Genomic DNA, 22213 nt, shown 5'->3' with positions numbered 1-22213 from the left:
GATTCACAGTTCACCTACAATCAAAGAGCGTTCTGAACCCCACGAACGACAGAATCGGGGCAAACTTCCCACACTGAACCCTCATGACCAACAGAAAATACCTAAGGCCACGCAATCCAACTCCCTCCATCAGGGTAAGAAAATGTAATCAAAGCCCTCCTGACAAAGAGCCATCCAGCCATAAATATAGATACATAGATATGATTCATACACACACAGATATAGTATCCTAGATTTGAAAGGGACCCCTAAAGCAGCATAATGATAGGTTGCATGTTCCAGAGTAGGCAAACCAGACAATCTCCACATCAACACTGACAAAGAAACAGAAAGAAATACTGTTTACTCACAAACATAAAGAAATTACATATATTAGAAGCCAACACTTTCTCATTATTTTATTTTCCAGATCAACAGACTGAGCCACAGCAACACGTGGCAGGGGATATATATATATATATATATATATATATATATATATATATATAATGTAATATAATATAGATAATACATGCATAATATTGTGTGTGTGTGTGTGTGTGTGTGTATATATATAGTATATTACATTACAATACACACACACATATATATAATGGAATGTAATATATTGTATATATATATTATAATAGATATATTATATTTTATAATATATATGTGTGTTATATTATTTAAAGACTAGGAGAGAGTCTTTAAGGTGCTACCAAATTATGTAGGTCCAGGTAGAAAGTGGTTCCCTCCTTCCGTGAGAAGGCACTTTTCATACTCTCAGGTGCCACCTCCCCTGTTGGATCCTTTTAGTGTCCTCTCTGGTGCATCTTGTACATTGTTGCTCAAAGGTTGGGCGGCACCATTTCATTAAGAGCTTGCAAAGAAATTCTGCTCTTCACCAGTTTTTGGGAGTTCTAGTGTCCGACTGGCTGCTCCAAAACACCTGTTAGTCTCATTGCATTATTATCTCCTTTTTCCTTTTTTCATCTTCCCAAAAGCCATGCATATTAATGCGCAAGATATTCCTTCCCCTTCTCCAACACTTTGGCCCTTCCAGAAGACCTCTGAGCATGTGCAAAGTGCCCCTTTCCTGGAGTTGAGCCTGCTAGGTAAAAAGCAAACCAAATGAAAAGATACAGGGTGCGTATCTACAGAGTTGAAGGAATGCCACTTGACACTGCTTTAGCTGCTGTGGAATCTTGGGATTTGTAGTTTAGTGAGGCCTCTAAACTACAGACCTTGCCAAACTACAATTCCCAGGATTTTGTAATCTGTATGAGACCGACCCTTCCATTGGATCGAAAGAAACAGGACTACTCTGAAATTGTTGCCGCTGCCCAAGACTCCATTTTCACATTATTATTATTATTATTATTAGTAGTAGTAGTAGTAGTAGTACTATTATTATTATTTTCCAGATTCAGACTGTATTGCTGTCACAGCTGCTGTTTCTAATGCGAAGACACTGGAAGATGGGTGAGTTGAGACTGGAAGGTGTAATCCCAGCATGAAAATAAATGACTTTTTTTGGCTTACAGCTCCCAGAATCCCCTAATCATGATGCTGCCTGGGGGATTGTGGGAGTGGCATCATCTCCTTCTTGAATGGTTTTGCCCAGAACTGGACACAGTCTTATTCCAAATGAGGTCTGACCAAAGCAGAAGAGAGTGGGACCTTGCTTTGTGTTGATCTGGACACTAGACTCATATTCATGCAGCCCAGAATCACATTGGCTTTTTGAGCTGCAGTATCACACACTTGGTTCACATTCAGCTTGCAGTCTTCTAAGACCCCAAGATCTTTTTTGTACAGACAGATGTCAAGCCAAATATTGAAAGTGCAATGACCCAGGACTGTTTATGGACAATGACTATGTCTTTGTGTGATATGTGATGTTATTTTATGTGATGTGTTTAATAATGTTTAATGTTTTATTAGGGGAGGGTCAATTTTAATGTTTTATACTGTTTTTATTGAGGGCATTGGATTGTTGCCAACACTGTGAACTGCCCTGAGTCCCCTTTGGGGTTGAGAAGGGCAGTATAGAAATATTGCAAATATTACCCATGAGATGTTAAGCTTTGCAGTAGAAGAGACAGAGTCTTCTCAGTAGTTACTCCCAAGGCTGTGGAACTCCTTTCTCAAAGAAATAAGGCCTGGTATACGTACACTTTTCTAAGCTACATACAAATGACACAAACCAAAGCCTATCACTGTGTTTTTTTTATTCTAAGTCACCATCAGTTTGTAGACCACTAACAGAAAAGCTTTATTTATACTCAAGTAGCGGTAATTCTAAGATTCAGCCCATTTTTAGAGATATTTATATGGGTGGGTGGGAAATGTGCATCTTAGAATCAAAGATACACAATTCTATATGACTTTGGGTGCCCTGAAGCAGGGCTTTTTCGTGGGTTCCAACCCCAAATAGGGTTCCCTGAGCTTAATGTTGGGGTCCCGAAAATATTTTCTGAATGCCACCTAGTGGCTGTTTAAGACATTTACACAAATCTGTTCCCCAGTGTTTACAGCAGACTCTGCAGAAGATGCTTTAGCCGTACTTCATATACAAGAAAACTCAGCCTGTTAAGCCAGCCTTGCCGATTGTGATTTGTGCAGTCAGTGTTTTATCGTAGAGTTCCATACAGATTTCACAGGTTGAAAGGGGTCTTTGGTGGAAACGTTTAAGAATATTTGGACTAAGGAATGCGACACAGAAGTGTGTGACGAATACAACATCTATGTTTTATTTATGGCTACTATGCGGCTTTAGATTTAGATTTTCGGGAACACCGTCTTGCTGCCTTCCCCTCCGAGGGTAGACCTGCGGGATGACATTCTCCGCACACGTTCGGCGGATGATGGACCAGCCGGTTCCACCTCGGGAAAGAGAGCCTGGGAGCCTCGGGTGCTGCCTGGGGCCACACTGAATTTTCGGGAGCCTGACTTCTTGGGAGAGACAGCGAAGGAGGAGCCCTCGGACTCCTCGGGGGCACTGGAGATTTTGAAGGAGCCATCCTCGGAGGCCGCAGACCTCACTGGGCTATCTTTCGGGGTGGAGGACCTCAGAACGGAGAATGGGGGCTGGTTGAGGGAGTCCTCGTCAGCCTCGTCAGCAGAGAAGTCAGTTTCGCCTTCTCCCAGAAAGTGTGGGGGCACAATCTCAAAAATCTCTGGGCCTCCTTCATCTTCATATTCTTCCTCAGTTGCACTTTCTTCCAGTTCGATATCCCAGCTGCTCAGTTCTTGCTCGGTGGGCGTCCCCATCACCACGACTGTCCCGCCGGCCATTTCGGGTTGGAAAAAGACGGCCTTCTTGGCTCCCGGCGTCTTCACGGCAGCCTTGCCTTTGCCCTTGCCTTTCACAGCCCGGCCTTTCTTCACATCACCCAGCTTGCGCCGGGGCATCTTGGGTTTGGGTGGGCGTGGGGCGTAGATCTCGTCATAGACTTTGGCCCAGTCGATCTGGGAGGATAGGCGGATCCCACTGCCCTTCATCCTCTTGTAGCCAAACATTATTTCCAGCAGCACTTTGGTCACGGGCACCGAGATGAGGCCCAGTTTGGAGCAGAGGAGTGTTTCATAGTTGTATTTATACAGGACCAGCTTGGCTGCATTTTCAATCAGGAAATTGATGACAGATTGCTTGGGAATGGGGCGGGCCTGGAGGCGGGCCCGTTTGACATCTTTGGGGGTAATGATGTGCTTAGTTGAAAGAACCTGTAAACAACAGGAAAAAACAAACAGAGGATAATGAGTTTTAGAAGATTTACCCAGTAGTATATTATTGGTTCCCTATAATACAATGGTTCTCAACCTGTGGGTCCCCAGGTGTTTTGGCCTACAACTCCCAGAAATCCCAGCAAATTTACAAGCTGTTAGGATTTCTGGGAGTTGAAGGCCAAAACATCTGGGGACCCACAGGCTGAGAACCACTGCTATAATAGATTCCCCATTTGAAAACAAACTAAAAGCACACATCAACAACAGGTTACTCAACAAGACCACTTGCCAGTTCTCCTTGGGATGGCTGGACTTTGAGGTCACATTTGGAGGGCATCCTATGGGTGCCACTACAAACTAGGACAATGGCCATAAGAATGGTGGATATTCCTGGTGGTGGCCCCTCACTTGTGTAAGGCTGTGCCCAAAAAGGATCACAGAATCCACCTAGTAAGCAACCAGATGGATTCTGTGATCTTATTAGAAGGTATTGTTAGAGGGTGGTTTTCAAATAAGTTTTGCTTTTAAGCTTTCTCTTGTGGGTCAAGTCAACGCCATACCTGTTTGGCTGGTTCAGTTTCCATCTGGACCGATTCTTTCTTCTTCAGCTTCGGCTTGGAAAGCGGAGGAGGCACATATTTTGGCTTCGGTGGGGGTGTCCCCGAGGGAGGCCTTGGCTTTGTTTTCGGGAGCGGAGGAGGCACGTATTTTCCCTTGCGTTGAGATTCTTCCGGTATGGACTTGCGCCTGGATTTTGGAAGTGGTGGCGGGGCGTATTTGGATTTGCCCTTCTCTTCCACCGGTGATGTTTCCGCCTTCTTCTTCTTCTTCTTTTTCCCCTTTTTCTTCCTCTTCTTCTTCCCATCACCTGACTTGCTGCCATCCGAAAAATCATCTGATGTATCTTCTCCACTCCCAGAACCTCCTGAGCCACTCCTTTCCTCTTCCTCCTCCTCATCCTCTTCAGTACCTCCAATGGAAGAGTCCCAGAATGTCACAGGGTGGCCTTCGTCATCGAAAAGGTTCACCAGAGGGACTCCATCCGTTCCTGTTGCCTGCAGGACCTTCTGGACAGCTTGGTTGATAATGTCTTGAAGGGCTGAGAGGATTTTGTGTTCTTCCAAGAAATCCAGAGCTAGGAAAGGTTGGTGGTCTGGGGAATACCTTGGAATGCCACTCCCCATTGGGCGTTTCAAAACATTGGTGATTTCCTTTTGGAGGGATTCGACTGATGCAGACTCCTGTGGCTCTTTCTTAAATTTGGAAAAATAATCCTTTTTGGGCGGTTGGAACTTCTCAAAAGACTCGGCCAGTTTGGCCCAAATGTGGAGGTGCTCTTGCCGGTAAAAATAATCGTCCCCTGATCGCTCTGAAAATGTCTGCAAGTGAGCAACGGAGAAAGTAAGAGAAAGGAGAAAAGGGTATTATAGCTGCATCGGAAAAAGTAGCAAAGGGAGGAGTAAGGGTAGAATTGATACCATTCCACTTTTGGGAGATAGACAATCAGAATATGTTAAAGAGGGACCCAAGAAGGTGCTCTATACCAAGTTGGGCTGTTGGTGCATCTAGTTCTATATGGTCTACACCATGTGGAGGCAATGTGTGGCCCTCCGTGCATTGTTCAAAAGTTCCTTTTCCCATTCTTTGCCATGGTGGCAAGGTCTGATCTGATTTACATCCCAATATCATCTACAAATTGACCACTTCTTCTCTACCTTTAATGGTGGTGGGGGGGGGGGGGCAATGCATCTCTCTGGAGTTTTGGGCAAAGGTCCTTCCCAGCTCTACCTGAAAATTCCAAGAATCCAATGGGCATGTGAATGTTGTGCTCTCCTATTGAACTACTTGAAGGCACAGCTGTCTTGATCAGGATTCGAACCCATGACTTTTGTCACCCTGGCAATCTTACCCCGCCCTTCCCCATACTGGAATCCTTGGGTGATTTCCACTTTTAAACATGGAAACCGTACTTTTCCATTTGATCTTCTGAACCAGTTCCAGCTTCCTTGCCCTTTTCCATTACCACTTCTCTCGTACTTGCGTAATCCTGTTTCTGAATAAGGGAGAGAACGTTTTTGCTGGAAGAATTGGGACCTTTAGAGCCAAGTCAACCGTCTACTTTGGGATGAATGGTATTGGGGCTCACATCCAAACAGGCTATATTTTTCACAATGCATTAGAGACAGCATTGTTGCCATCAAATAGATCCTCACAATTGCAAACAACTTTCCCAACTGCAGGTTCTGTTCTCCACTCTCTCTGACAGACAGAGACCTTTTTTTATCTTGGTAGGCCTTGGGCTCTTAACTGACAATTGCAAGGAAGAGGACATTTCGACCCCTTCATGCCAGCAAAGGAGTCCGCAGTATTTGCGACTGGACGTCCTACTTCTAATCGTCGCTACCTCAATTGTTGGTGGGAAAGAGCTGGAAATGTCATCCTCATTGAACCTTAGCACCAGAACAGTCTTTCTTTCCAGTTTGGCTGCTGGTTCTTAAGTTGGGCTAGGAGGGCATTTGTGTAGCCTTTCCATTAAGAACAGGTTGTCTTCTTGAATATGGAGCAATTACGAAACCATAGCTCTAGCTTACATAACTGTGATACTGAATGCCAGTCCATCTTTTTTTATTATTTTTAATTTGTGCTTTTACTGTACTTGGTTTTAACTTCTATTTTGAGCTGCCTTGGGTCCCATATTGGGAGAAAGGCAGGATATTAAATATGGTGATAGAAAATCACCCTTTGCCTAGAAACCAAAGGTCATGGTTTGAGTGCTAAGAACGCACTGAACTAAGAAAACGTTGAAAAACTCACAAAATATAAGCCTTCTTGCCATTTGAACTGGACTCGGCAACTAAGCGAGAACGGGGCATTGGCTGTGCCATTTGTGAACTCACTAGAATGGCTTAAATGGTTTAATCATAGCCAGAAATATAACAAAAGCTATGGCACAGCAGCTGCATGGTGATCACAGAGAACCAGAGGGTTTCATCCGAAGAGCCATCTTAGTCCCAAAAGATTACCCGCCTGCTAATGAGTTAACGGCGAAAACCATATGCTAGCTGTGCCTAGATTGGTCAGGATGATGGCCCGCTCCCATTCCCCACCAGCTTTTCATAGTGGATACTACAGATTGGGATATTTGCAAAGAAATTTATTGCCATGCATGGGTTACATTAGATAGAGAAGGGCGGGTAAACTCAAGGCCGCTGTCCTTCAATAACGGCGTGGAAATACCTCTGCATGGAATCGGCCGGACACGTGATCCACCTTCTTGCTGTCCAGCTTGGGAAGTCGCGAGGCATACTTATCCAAGAGGCAGACCTTATCTTCAGCTTTGGGGGCTCTTGGCTGCTTGGCGGCAGCTGCAGCGAACCAATCTTCCTCGGAGCTGGAGGTGCTGTCGGTGGCCGTGCTGCTGGTGGGATACCTGGAGTGGGAGCGTGTGGAACTGTAGGAGAATGACCATGCCTCACTTTCGGCGCTGGAGTGAGAGTCTTCCTGGACGTTGAAGAGGCGCTGCCCGTCCTCCAGGGTCACTTCTCTCAGCTTGCGGACGGCGTCCTCCATGATGCGCTGGAGGCTGTCCAGGACGTTCTCGTCGGCCAGGAAATCCACAAATTCGGAAAATTCATCGGCCAGGATACGGCTCTCTCCGGCGCTGCTGGTGCTGGGGCGGGACTTGTGTCTCCTGTGGTGTTCGGAGCAAAAAGACGGAGTGGTGGACCTCGAGGATGTCATCTCCGGATTCCAGAATGGGTGGGGAGAAGGCTGCCTCAGTGCATTTCTCCACTCCGAAACCTTTCTTTTAGGGCTGGGGTTCCTCATCTGCAAGCAAATCAAGGAATTGGCAAAGTCTGTCCCATTAGCTTTCTTGTTTTCTAATCTCTGCTACTAGGACCCTCCTGGCTCTCTCGGGTCTGACAAAATGGCCACTATGGCTAGTATGACAATGGAACCTATGACCTTAAAGGAGGCTTCGTCTTCAGACAGTGAGTGGACCAAATTATAAAAGGACCTTTTGCTCTAGTACAAGCATGGGCAAACTTCAGCCCTTCCTCTAAGTGTTTTGAACCTCAGCTCCCACAATTGTGGGAGCTGAAGTCCAAAACACCTGGAGGGCTGAAGTTTGACCATGCCTGCCCTAGTAGCATCCTAGACTTGTAGAAAAAAATAAGCTAGTTCCTCCTAGGGTTGGGAGAAATTACTTTTGAGGCACTAAAACACTCAGAATGCTCTAGCCAGCATCGCCACTGGTTTGGGAATGCTGGGCATCAAATAGCTGCCTATGTTGTAAAGCCACCTTGAGTCACCTTCAGGTTTGAGAAAGGCGGGGTAGAAATAGCACAAATAAATAAATAAATATTGTCATCCCAAAAAAAAAAAGAAAGAAAGGAAAGAATTAACTTTCCCTAGCTCTCCTCTCTGTCCAAATGTTTGTGGTACCCATAGGTGCCTCTCCCAGCTATCTCTGATTTCAATATTTTAATTTATTTACATTTAGGGTTGGGGTTGAGTGGTCATACTTTTCAGTGTTTTCCACATGGTAGCTTTGGCGTCCAGCTCCCTGAATTCCCAGCTGCTGGCAAAGCCACCTGGGGCTCCTGGGAGTTGAAGTCCCAAATTGTGGACAGAGCAATATTTAGGCAACCCCTGCTTTCAAGTTAGACATTCTGAATTAACTTGTTCCAAACCCCATGTTCCTTGTCACAAATTAACATTGTAATCACTCAAATGTAATTAAATTAGATGGCACTGGTAACTTAAGGAGGGAGATGCATTCTGTGCTGTGACTAACGTTTAGTTACTTTTCTAACAATACCGCATAGTTCATGCATTGGCTCATCAAATTCTCAGGCAAGCAGGTAGATAGCGAAACTTTGAACCTATAGCCTTTAGCAAGTGAAAAGTTACTCTTTTGATGACAAAACTTTCCATCGGAGTTCCTTTCCGATGGGTCCCAGCTCCATCTGGCTTTGTATTTTCCAGATTGGTAAGTCACTGTGATTTGAATTGAGGAAAGGTGGGGCATAAATAAATATCAATAAGGTCAGTGCTCCACATTCTTTGGGATTAGGGACAGCAAAATTTGTAAGAAAAGTCTGCCAGGTATCCAAAGCATGGGCACTGAAATGTGAAAGTGGAGGGCTGACTGTATATTAGTGAGGCTGTCATTGGAAAGGACCTCCTGTGCAATGCGGAAGGGAATGTGCCACTACCAGAAGCTGCTTCTCTTTCCATTTGTGCTTCCACTCAGTCCCTCTTGAACTGGGTGGTGTTCCCTTACCTGAGGTCCCCACATGCTTTCATCGTCGGCCAGGTAGCCAGAGTATCTGCGGCTCGACATGGTGCTGAACGGACAGCGCCAAGACACTCCTGCCGTCAGGCACCTTGAGTCCTCCTATCTCTGGACACACAGAAAACAGGTGTAATTTTCAAAGAAGGCTTTGCAAGGCTTCTGGGTGCTTGGGGGCACCCAGAGTCCTCCACCAGCACATAATCTTGTGCTCCAAAAGACCTAACACTGAAAGCATTTGGAGTGAAATTGATTGATTATTTCTTGCTTTATTTCCACCCCGCCTTCCTCCCTATGGAGACTCATATCTATCACATTTCTTCGATTCCAAAGTGCCGTTGATTGTGAGACAGGCACTCATTTCAGTGCCACCAACAGAACAAAATACCCCTCTAATTATATCCATTAAAAAGCACCCACCCATGATTAACAGGTCCCTTCTACACACCTGAATAAAATCCACATATTCTACTTTGAACTGGAATATACACCAGTGTGGACTCAGATAACTCAGTTCAAAGCAGATCTTGCGGGATTTTCTGCCTTGATATTCTGTATTATATGGCTGTGTGGAAGGGCCCTCAGATGCACCCCATTTTAAGACATGCATCTTAGAATTAAAGAAATGCGGTAAATATCACAAAGGAAGGCAGGAAAGAAAGGAGGGAGGAAGAAGAAAAGAAGAAAGGATGGGCGGAGAGAGAAAAAAGAAAGAAGGAAGGAAGGAAGGAAGGAAGGAAGGAAGGAGAGCAGCAAGGAAGGAAAGAAGGAATGAGAGAAGGAAAGAGAAAGTGGAACAAGAAAAGAAAGAGCAGGAGAAATGGAAAGAAGTAAGGAATTAGAGCAACAGGAAAAGAAGAATGGGGGGGAGGGAGAGAAACAAGGAGGGAAGGAGAGGGAAACGAGGAAAAGAAGGAAAGATGGAAAGGAAAGGAGAGAGCACAACAAGGAAAGAAGGAAGAAAGGAAGAGAGGGAAGAAAGGAAAAAGATGGAAGGAAGGAAAGAAAGAAAGAAGGAAGGGAAGAAAGAAGGAGAAGACAAACTTCAAGAAAAGGATAAAAAATCGAGGGACAATTTGGGGGCGGGGAGCGGGAGATGAGGACTTTTTTGCTCTCTTTTTTCATGACTGGCAATGGAAAGAAGGAAGGAGGGAGAAAGAAGGAAGGGGAGAGAGAAACAAGGAAAGAAGAATGGAGAGAGGAAAGGAGAGAGAAACAAGCAAAAGAAGAAGAAAGAATGGAAAGGAGAGAGCGAGAAGGAAAGAAAGAGCAATAAGGAAAGGAAGATGGAGGCTAGATGTACACTGCCCTTTATCCCAGGATCTGATCCCAGATTATCTGCTTTGAACTGGATTATATGAGTCTACACTTCCAGATTATCTGGGATAAGCAGATAATCTGGAATCAGATCCTGGGATAAAGGGCAGTGTAGATCCAGCTGGAGAGAGAGAAACAAGGAGAGAAGGACCGAGAGGGAGAGATTAACTGAAAGAAGGAAAGAGAGGGAGAAACGAGAAAAGGCAGGAAGGGGTGAGGAACAAGGAAAGGGAGATGGAAGGATGGAAAGAAGGAGAGAGAAGGAAGGGAAAAGTAACAAGGAAAGAAGAAATGAGAGGGAAACAAAAGGAGAGAGAGAAGAAGGGAATGAGAAAGAAGGAAAGGGAGAGATGAAGGAAGGGGAGAAAAACAAGGAAAGAAGGACGGAGAGGGAAGAAGAGAGACATTATAAAAGGAAGGAAGGAAGGAGCAACAAGGAAAAAGGAGTCAGAAAAGCCAGGAAAGAAGGATAGAGAGAGAGAGGAACAGAAAGGAGAGAAGGAAAGACAGATGGAGAGAGAGAAACAAGGAGAGGAGGAGAGAGAAACAAGGATGGATGATGAGAGAAATGGAAAAGAAGGAAGGAGAGAAGCAAGGAAAGAAGGACACAAAAAGAAAAAGAAGAGAGGGAAAAACAGGAAAGGAAGAAGGAAGGATGGAGAGACAGAGAAGGAAAGGAGAGAAATTGAAAGAAGGAAAGGGACAAGGAAAGGATTGAGAGAAAAACAAGGAGAGAAGAAGGAAGAAACAGGAAAGGAAGGCAGAAGAGAGAGAAAATGGAAAGAAGGAAGGAGACAGAAACAAGAACAGAGAAGGGAGAGTCAGAAACAAGGAAAGAAGAAAAGTGACAGAAGGAAGGAAAAAAAAGGAGGGAAGTTAGGGAAGATAGGAAGGAAGGAAGGAGGGAGAAAACAGACATCAGGACAATGACAAAAAAATCAAGGGAGTTGGGACAATTTGGGGGCAAAAACAGTGAGATTGGGGACTTTACTGCTCTCTTTTCATGACATTGTGGCGATGCCCACATCATTGCAAGTGCCAGAAACTCGATGCGAGGAAGATCCGCTGCACAGATGGGCTGCTGTGCTGAGCTGGCTGTTATGCGGCTTAGGAATCCAGTCTGTGCCGTTGACACCAATACGGGGATTTCTCCCGTAGTGGAGACGAGGGCTTTTTGACTACTCACGGTTGCGCTTGCCACAGGTGCAAAGCCCAGAGGCCAAGCGCACGATGCTTCCTCTCTCGGATGCTCTCCCTCGCAATTTCGGTCGGTCACTGGGTCCGTGTAGCTGCCCTGCTCTGCCAGCCTCAGCAAGCAGTCTGGCTCCTCCGGTCCTGGGAGAAGCCTAATAAATAGCCCAGAACTCACAAAGAACTTTGCCTGCCATTGTTAGGTAGCCAGTGCTGTTTGTTCGTGTCATCTTGGCAATTTGCATAGGATGTTCCTTGCAAACCATTGGTTTGCGCATTGAATAACAATTTTAGGTAGGGGCTCAGACAGAGATATTAATCCCTTTGGTAAGTTGATCTCTCTCTCTGCCAGAGAGAGATCAGCATAAGTTGGAAACAACCTGAAGGAAGAGGGCTACAATAAATCTGTATTGCCTCCCCTAATGTGTCTTAGTTTTTAAAGAAGTTCTTGACGTCGTCTTTTTCCTTAAAACTCATCTACACTATAGAATTAAATAAGCGTGATACTTCTTTTAACAGGGAGGGAGGGAGGGAGGGAGGGAGGGAGGGAGGGAGGGAGGGAAGGAAGGAAGGAAGGAAGGAAGGGGAATTGACGGAGATGAAAGGAGGGAAGGAAAGAAGGAGAGAATGAAGGAAAGGAGGGGGAAGGGGGAAAGAGAGGGAATAAAGGAAAGAAGAAAGGAAGGAATGGGGAGGGAGGGAAGGAAGGAATGGGAAATGAGGGAGGGAATGAATGAAGGAAAGAAGGAAAGGAAAGGAGGAGGGAGGGAATGGGGAAAGGAATGAAGAAGGAAGGAAGGGGAAGGGAGGGAAGGAAGAGAGCAGAAAAGGAGGGAAGTATGAAGGAAAAGGGAATTGAATAAGGAAGGGGATTTGAGGGAGAGCGAAGGAAAGGCAATGAAGGGGAAGGGGAAAAAGAGGGGGATAAAGGAAGGGAAGGAAGGAAAGAAAGAAAGGAAAGAAAGAAGGAGGGAGATAAGGGAGGATGGAAGAAAGGAAGGAAGGAAATTGAATTAAGGAAAGAAGGTGAGAAGGAAGGGGAAAGGAGGGAAGTAAAGAAAGAATGAAGTGAGGGGAGAGGAGGGGAGAGGAGAGGAAAAGATGGAGAGAATAAAGGAAGGAGGGAAGGAAAGAAAGGAAGGTAAGGGAGGAGGGGAGGAAGGAAGGGGAATTAAGGAAAGAAGGTGGGAAGGAAAGGGAAAGGAGGTAGGAAGAGAATGGAATGGAAAAGGAAGGAGGTATGACGGAAAGGGAATGGAAGAAGTAAGGAAGGGGAATTGAGGGGAGAGGAAAGGAGGGAAGGAAAGAAGGAAAAAATGAAGGAAGGGGAGGGAGGGTAGGAGGAAAGAGGGAAGGAAGGAAAGGAGGGAACAGGAAGGAGGGAGGGAAGCAAGAAATGGGAAAGGAGCGAGATAAGGAATGAAGGAAAGGAGGGAGAGGAAAGAAAAGAAGGAGAGAATGAAGGAAAGGGAGGGAGGGAGAGAGAAGGAAAGAAAGTGGGAAGGAAAGAAAAGGAGGGAGGTAAGGGAGGATGGAAGGAAGGAAAGAAAGAGACAAGTAAGGAAAAAAGTGGTAAGGAAGGGGAAAGGAGGGAGGGATAGAAGTGAATGGAAAAGGAAGAAGGTATGAAGGAAAGCAGGGAGGGAAGGAATGAAAAGAAGGAGGGAGGGAAGGTGGAAAGAAGGGAAAACGAAAAGAAGGAAAGGAGGGAATGGAGGAAGAAAGGAAGGCAAATTGTGGGAGAGAAAACGAGGGAAGAAGGAGAGAATGGAGGAAGAGGAGGGAGGGTGGGGGGAAGAGGGAGGGAATGAAGAAAGGGAAGGAAGAGCGAAGAGAAGAAGGAGGGAAGGAAAGAGAGGGAGGTAAGGGAGGATGGGAGATAAAGAAGGAATGGGAAAGGAGGAAGGGAAGGATGAAGAAAAGAAGGAGGAAGAGAAGGAGGAAAGGATGGAGGAAGGAAGGAAGGGTAAAGGAGGGAGGAATAGAAGGTGGGGAGGGAAGAAGGAAAAAAGGAGCAAGTGAGCGAGCAAAGAAAGGAGGTGAAGCACCAGCACTTTTTGACCGAGAAAGCTCAAGGCCTTGTCAGACTACAACTCCTATGATTCCTTAGCATCGAGCCATAGCAGTTAAAGTGATGTCAAACTGCATTCATTTCACAGTGTAGCTGAAGACTAATTCAAACACAGGTTGAGCATCCTTCTTCTGAAATCTGAAAGTGACCCCTTTGCTTTTGGGTGGTTCTGGTACCCACACTTTGTCTCATGTTCTATAAAATGACCTTCAGGGAATATATGGAATGTACACAAATGTTGTGTTTAGGCTTGGGTTCCATCTCCAAGAGATCTCATTCAAAGAAGAAATACAAATTCAATATATAGCATCTCTCTCTCTGGACAGAACAGGAAAACTCGGGTTCAAGACTTCACTGAGCCATAAAAGTCATTGGCTGGTGTTGGGAGCCATTGCTTGCATAGCAATACTGCTGAGGATTCACTCTACAGTGCAGATGCAGCCCTAGAAACACTGAATGTCGTGTCCAAGCGGATCATGCACATATTCAGGCCTTTCTCTGTGTTGTTCTTGCAGGGAGAAGGACCTCCTTGGAGTCCAAGTCCCTGGGGAAAAGCAAGTTCTCCAACTTCTGGATTTGATTTGCGGATGTCTACATGCTGACGAAGGAGGGCAAACACCATTTCCTGCAGCTTTGGGACACAAGATGAGTCGGGGAACCTGCTTTTCTGGCCTGTCTGGGTATGTTTTGGATATTGAAACCAATGGAGAATGCAACGTGACCACATACTTGTGGCGCAACCTCTTATGGCGCAACCTCCATTTACAAGAATCCTTGTATATTACTTTCAGCAGTGCCTTTGGCCATCTCTGGAGTGAGAGGCCCTGCTGTGCCACTTTGGGTTCATGCACAGTGTCACATGGATGGCGTTTGATGCCACGGTTCAAGGCTATGGAATCCTGGGGCGTTCCTGTTCCCTAACTACGACTCCCAGGATCCCATAGCATGGAGCCATGGCACTCAAAAGTGATCCCAAACTGCATTGTGGAGATCCAACTGCACCATCAAGAAGCAAAAAAGGGTGCCTTTCCCATCCTCCTGTGGGGGAAGAGGTGGAATTTGGGGGATATTTCCAATCCTGGGGTTCAATCAGTACTGAATTGGGTGCATAAAAATACAAAGGGCAAACCTGGGTTGGGGGTAATGAGCCTGAAAACAGAACAGGCCTTGTTTCCCATTTTGACTCCCCCTTGAATGTTTTTGGTATAATCCTAATTAGAGTCATGCCATTCCCCTCGTTGGCCACTGGAGGGCGCCGGAGTCACACCACTGCCAGCCGATTGGGGAAGCAGGCCATGGAGGCCAGGCTGGGCTCTGCAGCTGCTGCCTTCCAATCGCCGCCATGGGTGAGTGGGCAAAGGCGCCCTCCCTGGACTCACAGGGGGGGGGGGGGCATGCCGGGCAAGGGGGGGGGCATGCCATGGCATCTCTAGGGGCAATCGGAGGAGCTGCAATCCTTGACAAATTGGCATAGCAGCAAACCCCCTCAATCGGGCCCCCCTGGGCTCCCCTTTGCCAGCCTGGGCACCATCCCCCTTTCTTGCCAGTGTCCCCCCTTCTTTGCACCCTGGGGTGTCTTTCCCCCTATTTTTGTCCAGGTTGGGTGTCTTTTTTCTCCCCTCTTTTGCCAAATTGCGCATCTCCTCTTGTCCTATTCAAGCTTAGGCTCATTTGCCAGCTTGGGCATCTCCCCCATCCACTTCTAGCCATCTTGGGCCTCTTGTTTTCCCCCTTTTTGCCAGCTTAAGCACTTTATCCTTCTTTTTTGCCATATTGGGCATCTTTTCCCTCCATTTTTTTTGGGCCATTTTACTCCCTGTTTGCCAGCTCGGGCACCCATTTCAAACTTCTTTGCAAAATTGGGCATCTCTTTTCCCCTTAATTTTTTTTTTGCTAGGCCAGGCACCATGTAGTCTCTCTTTCTCAGTTTGGGTGCCTTTACCCCTCTTCTTTGCCATCTTGGGGACCGTTTTTCTCCTCTTTGCCAGCTTGGGCTTCTTTTGCCAAAGCATCCCTTTTGTGCCCAAATTCTGGGCTCTCTATGGGCCCTCGGTGGCACTGTGGGTTAAACCGCTGAACTGCTGAGCTTGTTGACCAAAAGGTCTCAGGTTCGAATCCAGGGAATGGCGTGAGCTTTTGCTGTTAGCCCCAGCTTCTGCCAACCTAGCAGTTCGAAAACATGCAACGGTGAGTAGATCAATAGGTACCGTTCTGGCAGGAAGGTAATGGTGCTCCATGTAGTCATGCTAGCCACATTACCTTGGAGGTGTCTACGGACAATGCTGGTTCTTTGGCTTAGAAATGGAGATGAGCATCAACCCCCCAGAGTTGGATACGACTGGCCTTAATGTCAGGGGAAAACCTTTACCTTTATCCAGCCTCTGGGCAGATCTATTATGGCTTTGGGGCAATCCAAAGTCTTGCCAACATATCTGCCTGGCAAGCCCATTGCATCATTCTAGCCATGTTACTCTGCAAGAACTGCTACAAGACACTGGGATTTGTAGTTTGTTTCCGCGCCGTCAGTATCCCACAAAACCGACATATCCCAGAGTTGCATATCAGTGAGCCATGGGCACTGAGGTGGAATCTAATTGCTATAATTCTTCAGTGTAGATACAGCTAGTGCAAGCCTAGGCCAACCCTGCAAGTAATGGTAATTGTAGTTTAAGGAGCACTAGAGCTCTCCAGCTGGGAATTCTAGGTCCCCCTCCTTACACTGCAAATCACAGGATGGAACCATGGAGGTTGAAGTGGATTTGTGGTGTGAAAAGGCCAAATGGACGGGACTATATATACACACACGCACATACATATATCCACACACACATATATGTATACTATATCACACACACACATGCATATCATATATGCACACACACACAATGCACATGTATATCATACACATGCATATACAGTATATACACATATATGTGCACACACATGTATACCACACACACACACATATAGCCACACACACATCTGTATACCATATCACACACACAAATATGTATACCATATATATATATACATATATGCACACACACACAATACACATGTGTACCATATATACACACATGTAGTGTATATACATGCATGTATGCACACATGTACACACACATACATGTATACCATATACACACACAAATGTGTATGTATGTATGTGTGTGTATATATGTATATATATATATATATATATATATATATATATATATATATACACAGTAGAGTCTCGCTTATTCAACCTGCCTCTCACCCGGATCCATAGCTGTTTCAATACATTGCGATGTTTTGATGCGAAATTCGTAAATTCAGTAATTACTACATAACATTACCGTGTATTGAATTGCTTTTTCTGTCAATTTGTTGTAAAACATCATGTTTTGGTGCTTACTTTGTAAAATCATAACGTAATTTGACGTTTAATAGGCTTTTCCTTAATCCCTCCTTATTATCCAACATTTTCGCTCATCCAACGTTCTGCTGGCCTGTTTATGTTGGATAAGCGAGACTCTACTGTATATATAGAGAGAGAGACACACACATACATATGTACACATTCATACACACATACACAAACACAGGTTGCAGATTTCACTGACTTGTCAATGTATTGGTGTTTTTTTATATATTTTTAATGGTTTTCACTGTTGATTGATAATACTTGCAATGTATTTTTGTGTTCTGTGTGTTTGGTTTGAATTCATGCATTCTTTGAGTTTGGATTGTTAGCTGCTTGGAGTCTCCTTGAGGAGAGAAAAGGCAGGGTATAAATACACCATCACAATAGTAATAATGATGAAAAAAAACTTCTTGGCTGTGGAAGCCCCCTGGGTATCCTGGGGTAAAGTCACACTCTCTCTGCCTCAGAGGAAGGCAAAGGCAGACCTCCTCTGGGGGAATCGTGGCCAAGAAAACCCTGAGATGGGGCTGCCAGAATGATGGGAAGGGAGAGAATAAAGACTGTACATGTCTTGGGAGCGGAGGGGCCCCAAACGGCTATCGTTGGTCTGTGACAACGAGAAATCATTGCATTGGAGTGTGAGTTTTCATGGAATAGAAAGGTGAAGGTTGAGAAATCTCTGTCCCTGAAGCACTTCATACCTCCACTTTCTAAATAGAGGATTTCCCTTGCACCGCCCAGGCCTGTTTAAGGGCGACACACCTAAACAAACACCCTTCCCTGGCCCTCTGAGGGCAAGGCGGCTGCTTCGCTTCTCCAACAGACAGTTGCGTTATTCGGAGGGAAGGTTGGGAGGACGGAAGGCCCCCCAAGTCGCAATTTGGTGGGCGCTTCCTTGGCTTCTGCTTCGTAACCGGATGCCTCGTGAGTACAGCTCATTTCTTCCTGTGTATTTAGGGCCCCCTGCAAGCAGAGTGACAAATCCACCCATTAACGCCAAATTCTTGAATCTTGAAAGAAAAGAAGGAAGGAAGGAAAGGAGAGGTGGGAGGAAAGGAAGAAAGCAAAGGAGGAAGGAAAGAAGGAGGGAAAGAAGGGGAGGAGGGAGAATAGGAAGAAGGGAAGGAGGAAAGAAAGAAGGGAGGGGAGATAGGAAGAAGGGAGGGAAGGAGGGATAATAGGAAGGAGGGAAGAAAGGAAGGGAGGAAATAAAAAGGGTGGGGGAAGGAGAGAAAGGAGGAAAGGGGGGGGGAGAGGAAAGGATGGGGGGAGGCATGGAAGAAAGAAATGAGGGAAGGAAAAAAGAAAGAAGGGAAGGAAGGAGAGTAGGAAGAAGGGAGGGAGGGAAGAAAGAAAGGAGGGAGGAAGGAGAGATGGAAAGGAGTCAGGGAGGAACGAAAGGAGGCAGGAGAGAAAGGAGGGGGTGGGAGGAAAGAAAAAAAGAAGGCCCAAAAGAAGGAATGAAAGAAAAGAAGAGGAAAGGAGGGAGGGTGGGAGGGAGGGAGCATAAGAGGAAAGAAGGAACAAAAGGAAGGAAGGAGGAAACGGGGAGGGGGGGGGGGAAGGACCAGAAGAAAGGAAATTTTGGAAGGAAAGGAAGGATGGGGGAAAGAACACATATGTATGTGTTGAAGTTGGCACCAGTTTGCCATTAGGATCCAGAATCTTGCTGCTAGCATGGCCTCTGGGAGTTATAGTGCTAAAATAAAATAAAGGAAGCTCCAAAAATGGGAGGTTAGGGCAGAGAATGGGATCCTGAGCAGTAGGCCCAAGGGACATATATGGGAGTCAGGTTGCTGTTAAGTGAGAAGGCCCTTTAAATGTAGGTTCTGGTTGCCTGAGAGTGATTGCTAGAACATAACTAATATGTACTATATCCCATGCTAGACCATACCACAAACTCCGTATTGACTTGATACACATACAGTTGTTCAAAGTAAGCAAAGACAAATAGAATGGGATGCAGCTTTACTGTGTCATAAAAATTGCTGTGTGGATGCAGGATTATTCCATTTTTTGCCATTTGCTTGGGAGTTCTGGTTAACTGAAAGCCTACTGTATTCACTTTTGTGGAAGAAACATACATTAGTGCAAAAGTCTTGGACTTATGTAAGTCGGTGGAGTTTTCTCTAACCAGATGCCCTCTGGGTTTTGGGACTTCTCAGATTCCTGACCATAAACATACTTAGGACAAAGACTGGGACCGAATTCAAAAAGAGAAAGAAATTCCACCTAAACATTAGGAAGAACTTCTTGGTGGTAAGAGCTGTTTGGCAGTGGGACATGCTGTCCCAGAAACTGGTGGAGTCTCTTTTCTCTAGAGGACTTGAAGCAGAGGCTAGATGGCCATCTGTCAGGAGGGTTTGGAATGTATCTTCCTGCCTGGCAGAAGGGGGTTGCATTGGAGGGCCTTTGGGGTCTCGTTCAACTCTGGGATTCTAAGTAAGGAACAAAGAGAAGAACATATAGGACTCATTCATCAAGGTCACCCCATTGGGTTTTGTATAGTGGTGAAGGGATTTGAATCCCGGTCTCTAGGGTCCAAGTCCATCACCCATGCTGGCACATCCACCTAATACCTGAAATGTAGCAGGAGTCCTGGCCAGGAATCCAAGACGATAACAGTCATTCTCTCAAAGCCTTCACAGCTTTCACATCACAATTACACAACACTCAATGGTTCCAGGCCATGGGTGGCACAGCTGCCCAGATCTTGGGACTCCAATTCGCAACATTTGGAGGGCTAGAGGTTCCCTCGCCTTGCAGCATTGCCAGTCTGAAGGGTGGGACAGAAGTCCTCTGCGAAAGGCTCGCCACAAGAAAGTGGTACGAGCTCTTTGTGCCCTGTTACCGGATGTTTAAGAGCCATCGATCTTTGACTTGTGGGATGGGCGAGGAAAAGATGCCTGGGGCAGATCTGTTGAGTAATGTAGTATGTGGTCACGCCTTCAGCTCTGAATTCCGCAACACGGCCACAAGGGGCGTGGCTGGCAAAGGGCACAACATGGCCCTCCGCTCTGTTTGGGATATAGTCATGCCGAGGATTGGGGTTGGCGCTGACTCATGCTTTGATTCACATCCTCCCTGCTCTTGTCACTTCCTGTGCCATGCCTTGCCATGCTGGTAACTCCTTGGCTTTCCTTTCCTTTGCTCTAAGGGCTGACTCCCCATGATGCCCAGGGCCACCGTCAAGCTCATTATAACCGGAGATGATTTTGGCTACTGCCCGCGGAGGAACCAAGGCATCGTGGAGTGCTTCCTCACGGGCGCCGTGTCCAACGTTTCCCTTCTGGTCAATGGTGCTGCCGTGACGGATGCTGTTCAGCTGGCAAAGAGGTGAGAGTGCCACTATGGAAATGACATCCTGGTTGGATGTGGTCATATGTTCTACCTGGGGCCGCCCTGGAAGATGGTTTAGACCAGGGGTCCACAAACTTTTTAAACAGAGGGCCAGGTCACAGTTTCTCAAACTGTTGGAGGGCCGGATTATAATTTGAATAAAACATGAATGAATTCCTATGCATGCCACATATCTTATTTGTAGTGCAAAAATCACTTAAAAACAATACAGTAATTAAAATGAAGAACAATTTAACAAATATAAACTTATTAGTATCTCAATGGGAAGTGTGGGCCTGCTTTTGGCTCATGAGATAGGATTGTTGTCGTTGTTGTTGTGTGCTTTCAAGTCGTTTCAAATTTAGGTTGACCCAGAGCGAGGGCCGGGTAAATGACCTTGGAGGGCCGCATCCGGCCCCCGGGCCTTAGTTTGAGGACCCCTGGTTTAGACATTTCAGTGCTCCCACCCGCCCACCCACCCAAAGAAAAGGCTGTAGGAAGATAGTTAAATGGAAGCACAGAGGTCTTTTGTCGAAACAGCTCTTCTGGCTGCCAATCAATTTCCAGGCACTACGTTTCTTTCCCAGTGAAATCACAGAGGGCCACTTCACCTAGCAACAGCCAGTCCAGTGACATCACAGAGGGCCAGCAAAGCCCTATGTGGTGCAGATCTGGAAAATCTGAAGGGCTGTATATCTTATGGTGATTTTTTTTGTGTGAGGAGCGACTTGAGAAACTTCAAGTTACTTCTGGTGTGAGAGAATTGGCCGTCTGCAAGGACGTTGCCCAGGGGACACCTGGGTGTTTTTTTTATGTTCCACCATCCTTATGGGAGGCTTCTGTCATGTCCCTGTATGGAGAGCTGGAGCTGACAGAGGGAGCTCAACCACGCTCTCCCCAGATTCGAACCTGCGACCTGTCAGTCTTCAGTCCTGCCGGCACAAGGGTTTAACCCACTGTGCCACTGGGGACTCCTCCTAAGGTGATGAGCATAATCTGTTTTTATTAACAACATCCGTTCTTATTTCAGAGAGTACCAGTTCACATATATGCCGTTTGACCTAAGAGATTACAATAAAAAACATCTCTCTGTTTAAAAATCAAAGTATATCTGTGTGTCTGTACCACAAAGGCTGTTGCTAGGTAAAGTGGCCCTCTGTGATGTCACTGGGAAATAATAATAATAATAATAATAATAATAATAATAATAATATATTTCTATTCCACTTTCTCTCCCAGTGGGAACTCAGGGCAGTTCACAACATGCCGTAAACAAACCATAATTGAAATCATAACACATTAGACATCGACATCAAATAACAATGGGAACTCTTCGCACATCTCAAAGGAGACACGTTTATGAGGGGAAGGGAGGAAGGTCGGTAAGTAGGTAAGGGAAAGGGAAAGAAGAGATAAAAGTCGGGGGGCAGTGACCTCTCCAACACCTGGCAATGTCAGGCATGTGTGATGATGATGATGATGATGATGATGATGATAACAATAACAATAACAAGAAGTCCCTGTTGCAGTGTTGCCTTGACTATATATTTCCTGCTTTGGGTGGGCGGGGGGAAAGTGGTGTGGAAAGGATTTACACTCCTGCGTATGTCTGGGGTAGTTTTCTCTTTCTGGAAGGTCCAGGTCTGCCTTGGGTAAATATAGAAACCACCTGGCCTCATTTCAGATGCCAGGCCTGGCGTTCAGATGCCAGGCCTGGCGGAATTGGGAAAGTAGGCCACATGACACGAGACTGAAATTGCTCCCGTCAATCCAGATCAGATTGATTGTCCAGTTCTGGGCACATCTCTGGGTAGATATTGATCAGTGGTTTGGAAACTGAATCCTGAGGAGAAGCAGCTGAGGGAGCCAGGTCTTTTCCCCCTTC

General features: G+C 45.9%; 2 protein-coding genes across 3 annotated transcripts in view; one reads left to right on the top strand and one right to left on the bottom strand.

Annotated features, from left to right (window-relative positions):
* YDJC (YdjC chitooligosaccharide deacetylase homolog) overlaps positions 1-22213 on the top strand; it is a 36188-nt gene that overhangs the window by 6752 nt on the left and 7223 nt on the right. The window contains exons 2-5 of one of the 2 annotated variants that reach the window (XM_067473161.1): positions 1407-1464; positions 14102-14266; positions 14806-14932; positions 20147-20325. In XM_067473161.1, coding sequence (XP_067329262.1) covers positions 20159-20325 — 167 coding nt within the window. In that variant the 5' untranslated portion in view covers positions 1407-1464; positions 14102-14266; positions 14806-14932; positions 20147-20158. Of the gene's footprint in view, positions 1-1406; positions 1465-14101; positions 14267-14805; positions 14933-17398; positions 17914-20146; positions 20326-22213 lie in introns of those variants that run through there. The other variant, XM_060785917.2, reaches the window with a different exon arrangement.
* CCDC116 (coiled-coil domain containing 116) lies at positions 2709-9095 on the bottom strand. Its single transcript, XM_060785915.2, has 4 exons — positions 8999-9095; positions 6949-7539; positions 4272-5090; positions 2709-3708 (listed from the first exon to the last, which is right to left on the bottom strand). The coding sequence occupies exons 1-4, from the start codon at positions 9056-9058 to the stop codon at positions 2764-2766; spliced, it is 2415 nt and encodes an 804-aa protein (XP_060641898.2). The 5' UTR covers positions 9059-9095; the 3' UTR covers positions 2709-2763.

The sequence above is a fragment of the Anolis sagrei genome, chromosome X, assembly GCF_037176765.1.
Source record: "Anolis sagrei isolate rAnoSag1 chromosome X, rAnoSag1.mat, whole genome shotgun sequence".
Classification (NCBI taxonomy): domain Eukaryota; kingdom Metazoa; phylum Chordata; class Lepidosauria; order Squamata; family Dactyloidae; genus Anolis; species Anolis sagrei.
Note: the sequence above shows the minus strand (reverse complement) of the source record. Positions and strands in the feature narration are given on the sequence as shown.